The 10555-nt window shown below is 41.2% G+C and overlaps 1 protein-coding gene across 2 annotated transcripts; it reads right to left on the reverse strand.

The window, feature by feature from the left end:
- Positions 1-246: 246 nt before the first annotated feature.
- On the reverse strand, positions 247-10228 carry ADAL (adenosine deaminase like). Of its 2 annotated transcripts, XM_037394622.1 has the most exons (10): positions 10124-10228; positions 8496-8626; positions 7915-7975; positions 7061-7148; positions 6396-6477; positions 5492-5618; positions 4731-4811; positions 3615-3753; positions 3018-3118; positions 247-1671 (listed from the first exon to the last, which is right to left on the reverse strand). In XM_037394622.1, exons 1-10 carry the CDS (start codon positions 10169-10171, stop codon positions 1480-1482), a joined length of 1050 nt encoding a protein of 349 aa, XP_037250519.1. In that variant the 5' UTR covers positions 10172-10228; the 3' UTR covers positions 247-1479. The 2 variants fall into 2 exon arrangements, with proteins under 2 accessions (XP_037250519.1, XP_037250520.1); XM_037394623.1 differs by lacking the exon at positions 8496-8626 and having other exon boundaries at positions 10124-10217.
- Between the last annotated feature and the right edge of the window lie 327 nt (positions 10229-10555).

Consider the following 10555-nt stretch of genomic DNA (forward strand, 5'->3'; position numbering starts at 1 on the left):
AGCATGAGGTCTTATTCTGAGCTCAGGTTAGAACACATAAACCCACAGTTCTGCTTCACATGATCTTCCCCCATCTCCCACAGGAAGGTTTTCTGCTTGAACCGACGTTCTGTGGACACCTCAGGTAGCCCCGCAGACACTTCTCCGCTATCTTCCCACCCCCCATTTCATTTCTTATTGCCACTTTGGGGCCAGAGCAACTACTTTATGCTGTTGGTATTAAAAAAAGACCAAAACAGAATAATGTACAGCTTTTGTGTCATTATATTTATATTCAGTATTCCTTGCAGAGCCCCAAATGTTTGCTTGTTTAATCAATGTAAAAATATACCAGGTATGAAATACTTTCTCTTGCGATACCTTGTACAGTAGCTAGCAATGTCTAGTATTACATACTGTTGCACATACATATTTCATATATATTTTGGTATCTCAGTATCAAAATGCAGAGGCACAGAGACATGCAGAGCAAACCCTGTCACTGCCTGAACCAAGGAGCACCGTCTGCTGTCAGAAGAGAAGTGGTGCTGCTTGCAGACAGGGAGTCTGCTCCGGGGACTCACACTCGCCAAATCCTGCAACAAGTGATACCTGCTCCTCTTCTGCAGATCTCACACACGTGCGTGTGCACATACACACACATGCACACCCCAAGTAGCAGTTTGAAGGAGGTTGAAGCTATTTTTATTAGTTTTTTTAAAAGAAACAAACAGCAAATCTAAAAAGCATTTTAAGAGTTAGCCCATTTCCCACCAAGCAGTTCACAGTTTGCTAAGGCATTCAAGGTTCTTAACTTAAAAGTCTAAACACTACCAGTGCTGAGCGCATCAATAGGCACCACTGTGTACGCTACACAATCCACAGCAGGCTTCAGTCATACCAGTAAATTATTTTATACTTTATATATATATAAATATTACCAGATGCAATATTTAATTCCTTTGGGACAAATATTTCATTCTCCCTCACTTTGTTTCTGTCTTTGCATTCAGTCAATCATTCAAAAGTTCTGTTTAAAAACAATACACAACCCAAATAGTCACACCATACACACAAACAGCTTGGCATAATGTTGCCAATAGAGACATTTTAAACCCTAACAGCTTGTGTTAAGCACACAAAACATGCCTTTCTTTTGTTCTGTCAAATGTCCATAGTATGATGACACAGTTCAACTAACAATTTTTTTAAAACCTCCTATCAAGCAGAGAGGAATGATGTGACAACACATTTGGAATTTTATAGCCACCCGTTGGGAGCCCTCCCAAATACAAAAGAACATTTACTTCTGTCCCCACTAACAAAGGATGCAGTCCTGTAATCTTTTTGCACCAGCACAGTTTATGGGCTGGATTTATAAACCTGAAGTCTAAAAAAAGCCAGGGATTTCAGTAAAAAATGAGTATTTTTTATAAGCTATATATAATTATATAATTATAATAAGCTAATACACCCACGCTGTTTAGAACAACAGTTAGATTAATCAAACAGAGTTGGCTTCAGTTTACACCACTGTTCCCTTAGCTTTGATTTTACTACGCTTGAAGCAAAGATATAGTTGATTGATTCGTAGGAAAGATCCCACATCTGTGATCGAGTCAGATTAAATGTTTTTGCAACCAGCTCGTATTCTTGCGACAGATCTGTTGCAAAGACGCCTTTATCATCAGTCTGGAGTTAAATTGAAAGAAAAAAAAAAGTTTAAATTAGTTCTACATCAAAAAGGTTTTTTTCTACACATACCAGTTTTATCTTCCAGTTTCATATGTTTTTCCACAGTTCTTTCAACTGCTGGCAATCATTTCATACTTCATTTTCCCTATTTTCACTCAAAAGGAATAAATTATTCAAACATACAAGAAAACATCTTAAAGTGACAGCACAATTTATCAAGAAGACAGGATTTCTTATTAAAAAGGCTAGAGAAAGATGGCTATTAAATGACGCATACATTCAAGCCCTGTCAGTATGCACAGGTCTCCTTATTCCTCTTTTCCCTGTCCTCAGACCTGGCAACTGCAGCCCGCTCTGCATTCCTACACTTTCAGGGAAGAAACCCTCTCACCCTCTGTGCTTCATGTCAAGTAGAACAGGTTTTTGATACTGACTGAAGTACTATGCTAGCAGCAAAAACATATGATCAAAAGCCATCTAAAGATTATTCATCTAAAAGGAGCAAGTTAGGATTATTTAAGGGTTAATGAGATTACCCACCTGCAAATCAGAGTCCTTGTGTCCCCACAGAGAAGAATGCTAAATATACCCTGCTAAATTTATGACACTGTAGTATCTCCTTATTCTACTAGTCTTGTTTTTGTAGACCTTTACGGGTAAAATGCTTACTTACGTGACCTCATTGGTCTTTTCACAACTGAAAATGTCTGAAATCAATCTCTAGTCATTATTTTTTCATGTAATATGACAGAGTTCAAACTCAATAATAAGTATATAATAAAGGATTGAGGCTTATTTGAATAATAAGCACAACGCTCTAATGTATATACATGCACATGGACGATGCTACACATTATAGGGGTTAAACCAACAGGATGATAGTAAAAACCTGCCAGTGCCAGCAGAAGTACTGGGCACCTCAACGTTTAAAGACTTTAATTACCTGTCAAGAGAACTCAAGAACTTTCATCCAACACAATAACTACCCAGGTAAGCACAAGCTTACATGCAAGCATTGGACCAATACGTGTAACAGAAATCTGTCAATATGCAAACAGCTAAGAAGCTCATTGGATGTATAGCAACCATTTTATCTATACAGAAAGAGAAAGGTCTTGCTTTACAATAAAACCAGGAGAAATACTGAAAATTCTCATTTGTATTACAAGCATTTCTCAAACAGAACATGAAAGATGTTTTCCTATAAGCAGATGATTTGCTGCAAGGTCAGAAATTGTTGGTGAGTGAGTTCTGTGATCCATAAAAGGAGACTGACTTCTCCCGTTTCCCATTGGTTTGGCTCTTTGCCTAAATACATGGTTAAAATAAAAAAAAAAACTTACACAAAGCACTGCAGGGTGGCCCATGTTGTACCAGTATCCAAAATGGTGTTTGTCACAGGAAGGCACTGTCTGAGTTTTAATGTTTGATGTCATGCAAAGTTCTAAGGGAAAAAACAAGAAGAAACAAGGATATATATCAAAACAAAAGACATGTTTCTGACAACATTAATTGACTTATTTCTGTTCCTGACTGAAAATTACAATCAGCTATTGTTGTTTTCTTGGTTTTCTATGCTCCAAATATTTGGTAATATCTTCTGAGGGAAGTTTAGTCATCAGTTTCTTCTGAACTACTGGCTGGGTATAAAATTTATGGAGCTTGCAAACCAGATAAAGAAAGAACACACAACCTTGCACAGTAACTACAAGTTACTATTTAGTTTTGTTTTCATCTGAGACATCAATTGTTGTCTGCTGCCACAAATATGTCCAAAAAAAGCATTACCAGTGTAGCTTTATAAGCAATTCTCTCACATACAGTGCTGCGTTTTTTTAAGCCACCTCTGGTCAAAGACAAATCAGTTTCTAGATCAGCAGTATGTATCATATTCTGCAATCTAGAGATCACCAAGTAATTTTCTTAACTTTTTTTCTTACCAATAGGTATATGATTTTGTCGAACAAGGGGTACTAACTCTTCTGAACCTGCTGTTGCAGAGTTGAGAAATGTTCCATGTCCAATCCTGTCAGGAGGCAGGCCCAGGAGAATTTTGGTCTCCTCTTCTTGATTTGGAATCTAGAGAGGATGCATTTTACATACAATGCAGCACAAACCAGCCCATTAAGTAATGGCAACGGACTTCAAGTTCTATTTTCACAGCATATCTTATCCAAAAGAAAGTGTTAGTGAGACTAAATATCTGCACTACTACCCTGTAAAGAAAGAAGTAGTGCATGAAAGTGACCCTCAGCTTGGAACTATAAACCAAGGAAGCCATAATCCTAAACTGGTTTGTAAAAACACGTGATCAGTATTTGCAGTTCTGAAGAACTATCAGTTGGAGGCCTTAGATTAGTTCTGTACGCTTCAGTTTCAAAACTACTCTCTCAAGATGACCTTTAACATCTGTTTTACACAAGGATTAAAGAAATGGTGCGTGAAGAACTTAAACTGCAAGAGGCCAAAAGCAACCAAACAACAAAATGAAACAAAACCAGAAAACCACACATTAAGAAATATATTTTCAGAAAAGCATGCAGGAACACCCTGCAAAAGCCTCCTTAATGAAACAGAAGCAAGTATAAATAGGCCTGAGAGTTCATATATCTTATGCTTAATTTCTCAAAGGAATAAAAATATTTTCAGTATTTATCAGGCCCTTCAGAGTAAACTTCAGCCACCACTGCAACAGATTGTATGCAGAAGCCCAAGTCTTTCTGATAGAAGCAGAGCTAACAGAACCACTCATGAAAATGTGCAAATTTTACGACACATGACTTCTGATAAAATACCAGGAAGAAAACAGTGGATCTCTTGGAATATTAGTAATTTTTAAGTTCGCACCTAACCCCCCAATAGATACAGTACAATAACAAACAATTTGAAGACTGTTGAAGATTTCTCCTTGTTTTCTTCTCTCTTGTCAAAATGCGCCAAACCTGTTACTACTTTGACCTGAGAAGTTCAAAAAGCACAGAAATTAATTCTAGTTTCATCAAGGTTTTTATCAAATAAGAATTACAGAGAAGGACCAAACCAAAGAAAACTTTTACCTCTGAAAGATGCAATGCCAGCTTTAGACCTGCTTTTTTTGCTTCTGAGAGCGGTTCCAAAAAATCTTGACCATGTCCTGCCTTGAAGACAGACACACATCAACATTCTATAACTTGTTTTATGGCACTCCTCCTATTACAACAGTTAAGAAGCCTAGCAATATCAAAATATTTAATCCAAAAACAGTTACACCGGGTTATTTTTCTTTTCCCATCACTTCAGTTTTGAATGCAGCAAGTCACATAACGTTCTGCTATATGAGCACAATTTAGACAAATTGGTCAAGTGTCAGTAGTTCAGATGATGATGCCCAACACCAACAAGCCAACTGTCTTGATTTTGATATCCTTTCTACAACTATCACCCAAGGCTATTTCATTTCAGCTTGGCAGCTATCCTCAAATATTTCTGCTTTCTTACTGTGCAATAAGAATTTAGTGCATCTAAACAAAATTTAAACTAGTGTCAACTTGCAGTCATTCTGCTCAGGACAATTTAGTAACAAGACACTTCCCAGATAAATGCCACTTCTCAGTGGCTCTTTTTTCAGTGTCATATTAATCTATTGATTCCTTGTTACAGTATCTGTCCCTTACAGCAACAGGGATTAACCTGGTATCAAGAGTACAAGTAATCCATTCAAACTAGCAACAAAGATCAGACAAAACCTTGTAAGATCGAAGTGTGAGCAGAACCGCTCCCTGTCACACAACACCATGTACTTATCTTCAAGAACAGATCAAAATAAACAAAAACTTACAGTGGGATCACCGCTGAGGTCAAGTCCTACTACAACGCCGTCAGTGGAAAGACGAAACTCTTCAGCAAGTTTAACAGTCTGCTTAGCAACTGCTGGGCCGCCTCTTCTATTTATTGCTATTAACAATCTAGAGTGGAAACACACATATTAAGTTAAATACAAACTGTAATATCAGAAGACCAACAAATATGATACCAATAAAAATGGCACTTCACATCCTCCATGGCTGAGTATAAGGAGTATTTGTACAGGAAACTGTTCAAGGAATGAAGGTACCAAAGTGCAGAGGGACACACATAAGATGAGTAGGTTAGCCTGTGAAATGCAACAGCCACAGTGAGAGGGAGGGCAGGGAACAATGTGCTGCTCATTTGCCGCCTGCCATATCAGGCGAGCAACCTCTCCGAGGAGCACACACGAAGAATGAGAATGCTTCAGCTTCCACAAATTAATCTAACAACAGTTGCTACGAGAGTATAAAAGACAGGCAAGCAGACTGCCCCTAAGTAACCGCTGACACCTTCTGAAACTTTTCTGCTGATTAGGACTACTTCTCCCTTACAGCAGGTTGCTTGTACAGCCAAGCAAGGAAAATCTCTGCGATCGATCTAAACTGTGAAAAAGGAGTCTTCAATGCAATTTCCATCAAAAGCACTGCTTTTCCTGAAAATGTTGCAGAGAATGGACCGTTTTAGAGCTGAAAAGCTTTACCCAGTTTCATTCTCTACCAGTAAAAAGAAAGATAAAAATTCAGGTTTCCATGCAAATTATCTGTTTCCACTCCATGTAATCTAGTTTAAGCACCATTTTCTTTCCTATGCCAATGGTCTGTAAACTCTGCAAACCACGACCAAGCATCAGACACAAAACCTTGAAACAGAGGTACTCCATGTGCTTTATTTACCTTACATCTATATCCAAGCCTTCTTCTTTACACTGCTTTATACCTTCAAGTACAGTTTCAACATACATCCTTTTGGTCATACCTATAAACACATACACACATTTGGAATAAACATATTTTATTATGTTGCAGACCCAGCTCTCTAGCCTCAAAGTTTCAATTTGCACCTTTGATTTTAGTCCATAGACTCCTCATCTGTATAGTTCTGATTCTATTTATAAATGCAGCTTTACTTTGAAGCATATATTTGAATTAAGCCTCCTCCTAAGCATCTGGGAGAAAGAAAATAACTTAACATGAACCAAAGAGTAGCAGCAGAACTTATTTTCTGTGTTTCTAAAAAAACACATCTAAAAGGAAATAAAAAATTAAATAACTGGAAGAAAATATATCAGCTATTTAAAATATTAGCAGACTCAGATGTCGTACTAAAGCAAATAACCCAAATGCTTGGGTAGCTGTTATAACCCATACAATTTTGTCCTCAAAAATCTAATAGTAAAGTGACATGCCTTTACACAGTTAAATCTTTGCTTTTATATTTAAAGTTTTGGGGTTTTTTATTGAACCAACTGAATTTGACTTTACTTGTTATTAACAAAGTCTAAACTTTTAGGTTTTACAACACATCAGACTTACAAATTAAAAACCAGAACAGACTGTACCTGTGGACTTTTCTTCTCTAGGAGTGCTCCTCAATTCCAGATACTTGACACCATCATCAGCAAATTCTTTAATAACATCTTTAGTTATCTGATTAATAAATGGCGTATTCAACATCATGACAGTAAAGCCTGTAATTGGTTATATTTTCCTTTACAACTAAAAGACCCCATTATTTTTTGGCATGAAACCCCTGCAAAATTTTCAGGCCCTATGTGTTTTTAGTGCTATCCATCTCTGGAAATACTACACCTTCAGATCCCTCAGTGGTACTAAACAGTTAGGACAAATGAGAATTTCCTTGTCTGAACAGGAACACCCCTCAACCGGTACAGCCATCACCCCTTTCACAGCTGCTGTACCCTTAGGCAAGTTCAACAGCCTGCCTAAACGTCCCTTTACAGGAGGAAAGGCGAGGACACTACACCACTTTCTGCTCCCTATTCTGACCTCACAACAGTTCTCCTTGACAGTTTTGTAATCCGAGGTGAACAAAGGGCAATTCTAATTCTGTAGTTTTGGTACATAATGAACCAAAGAAGAAACAGAAGACTACAGTAAATCTAAAGTTTGGTAACAATGAAGAGATACCACCTTTTTAAGACGTTATCAGTCCAAGCATCTGAGCAGTCACAATGACCACCATATTGGAAGCTCACTGCTTTCACAAATATTAAACGCAGAAGTTATATGAACCCCTGTGTTTTAAAATTAATGTGTTTTACAATAATAATTCTGACTTCCAGCTGAAAGGACCATTGTTGATAATGTTACTTGGAACCCCATGCTGTTAATCCAACTACATTTGACTGTGTGTATTGCTTGCTTGTTTTGAGTGAACTTTTAATTAACTTACCAGTAAAATATCTTCAGTCCTAGTGGTAATCTGATAGATGATCTGAAACATCTGAAAACATCTAAAATAAAAAATTAAAAATTAATTGGACAAGCATTGAACAGTAAAATTATTATTATAAAAAAATACACTTTGAAAACATGTACTCACTATGCTCAACTAGCAAGCTTGTATACTAAAATTCAAAGACCATCTGAATGGTGACTTCTGATTTTAAATGCTAATAATGCATTCACAACAGAAATTATTATTATTATTATTGTTGTTGTTACCACAAAGCTTTTTGAAGCACAAAGGAAAACATAAATATGAGTCAATTTTTTCTGAAGTGCATATGCTACAAGTGAAAACTTTCAGTCCCTTAAAAAGGGAGTGAATCAATATGAGCTATCCTTTCACTTTGCAAATATCTAAGTTATTCATAGATACAAGCAGCAAAAAATCAAATGGATTGGCCTGTAAGTAGGACTCAAAAATGTATTTTCTGCAGTCAGTGGGTAAGGCCATACATGTCTCTGTTTTGAACTTAAAGGACACTCAGTAACTGTTCATCACATAGACACACCCATGCATCTACTCACTCATCTAGGGTTCTTTTCTTTCCTTTGTCAATCATAGTCATTCCGTTCTGGATCTGAAGGTATGGCTTCTGGGCCATAAGTTTCTTCATAGTGGCAGAACTGATACAGCCATTCAAATGAGCATGAAGTTCCTAAAGAAAAAAATCCTACGGCTTTGTCTGGAGAAAAGGATGGCTTCTACGTCTTGTTTGTATTACTGTTCTTGTATCCTATGTTGTTGTTTCACTCTGAGTTTGAAAATAAAACAGGCTACCTCTGCATTCAGCTAAACTTGTTTCCTCATGCTTTTGCACCGGTTCAACTGAGACTGTCCTGTTCGTTCCTTCTCACTTGGCAGGCTGCTGTCAGCACCAATCTCAGTGGGAGCACAGCCGGCTCGGGAAGGGGAGCTCTCCAGCCCAGCATTGCAGTGCTGCGAGTCGACGGGAGGAGGAAGCCAACAGCCACCCCAGTATTAAGAAAAGTATAATAAGGATTCAATAACCCTTTCCCCATATCCACTGTAAGTGAAATGTATGTGTATATTGTTTGAAAATAGCAACATCTGTATATCCACTCACCCTTCTATCTTTCATACTTTGAAGTTTCAACTCACACCAGAAATCCAGCAAGATGCTACCTGTGCCTGTTGACAGCAGCGGGGGTAACTGCCCTCCCTTGCCTGAGCTCGCTTTCTGCCTGGCTTTGGACCAAACCTACGAGCCTCAGCTCCCTTCCTCACCTCACCTTCACTCCTGCTTACAATCTCTTGGCTCCCAACATGGGAACGGCTCGCTGGAGCCCTTCCAACTCAGGTGAAACATGTCCACAGAGCCTCTGCGCTGTTACTGATCCCTCGCCCCCCTGGAATGCGCCCCTTTCACTGGGGTCAGAACAACAGGAGAAAGACTTCTCCAGCCCTTCGACTGGAAAACGTGTGGGAACTGTAACTCCTTCAAGATTTAATTATTTTAACTTTGTGAAGTATTGTACTTCAGGTTCCTGTTTTAAAGCGCAAAGTTCACAAGCAGAAGAAAAGGTGTCCAAGCATCCTAACCTGTGAAGGAGCACAACTACAGCTGAGCAGCAGGAGCTAGGGCTGCTCGCCGCCTCTGCAAACCAAGCCGGACACGTACTGCTACTGCTGCGTTGAATTTGTCACAGTCTTACAAGTGAAATACCTCAGAGAATTCAGTCAGACGAAAACCATAAACCCTGCAAAACAGGCCACCGGGCGGGCGCCCGGGAAGGCTCGCTGGAGGGCAGCGCCGATACGCTGCGAGGGGGCTACACCCTTCGGGACACGGGGAACAGCGTTATCGGGGACAGACTCCTTGGTCAGCCTCGGGGAAAACAGGGCCAAAATAAAAACAAACCCACGATCCCGCTCAACTGAGGTAACTGGGAGATCAGGCGCTGAGCTGCAAGCCAGCCGCGCCGGTAAGGGCCCGCCACACCCTGCCCAGGGCCAGTCCCCTCAGGGACCGCGCGCGTAGAGGGGCCAGTCCCCTCAGGGAAAGCGCGCGCAGAAGGGCCAGTCCCCTCAGGGAAAGCGCGCGCAGAGGGGCCAGTCCCCTCAGGGAAAGCGCGCGCAGCGGCTGCCGCCCGCCGCCCCCCGTCCCCGCCGCGCCGTCCCGCCGCTCGCTCACCACTTTGGGCAGCTGCCGATAAAAGTGCAGCTCCGTCTCCGCCGCCATGACGGCGCCTATGCCAGCGGAGGGCGGTGGCCAGGGTCACGGCGGCAGCACCGCCCCCGGGCCCGCCCCGCCCCCCCGGGCGGCTGCCTGCCCCTACGCGCCCCGCCCCGCCCCACCCCCCACCCCCCCACACACACCCCGGGGAAGCAGAGGGGCAGCCGGGGCACGGCGGTAAGGAACACTCGCGCCGTGGTTCCGTGCCAGCTCCGCGTTTATTCAAGTGACAGGCCTTCCAGGGCCGCCGCACCCCAGCACTACACGCGCGGGGGTTCAAGTGCAGCGCGACGGGGCGGCAGAGCCCGATGCGCCGGCGGGGGGGCGGGCAGGCGCCGCGGGCCCGGCGCTGGGCTGCACCGAGCCGTTCCGTGCCGGCTCCGCGCCTCG

The sequence above is a fragment of the Falco rusticolus genome, chromosome 7, assembly GCF_015220075.1.
Source record: "Falco rusticolus isolate bFalRus1 chromosome 7, bFalRus1.pri, whole genome shotgun sequence".
In the NCBI taxonomy this organism is placed as follows: Eukaryota; Metazoa; Chordata; class Aves; order Falconiformes; family Falconidae; genus Falco; species Falco rusticolus.

Excerpts from the sequence above, each read along its gene's own strand:
- ADAL (XM_037394622.1), bottom strand. The coding sequence starts at position 10,171 with ATGGCGGCGGAGACGGAGCTGCACTTTTATCGGCAGCTGCCCAAAGTG. Across the intron at positions 3,754-4,730 it reads TGGCATTGCATCTTTCAGAG|ATTCCAAATCAAGAAGAGGA; the intron begins GTAAAAGTTTTC and ends CATCCTCTCTAG. Across the intron at positions 3,119-3,614 it reads ACAAAATCATATACCTATTG|AACTTTGCATGACATCAAAC; the intron begins GTAAGAAAAAAA and ends TTTTTCCCTTAG.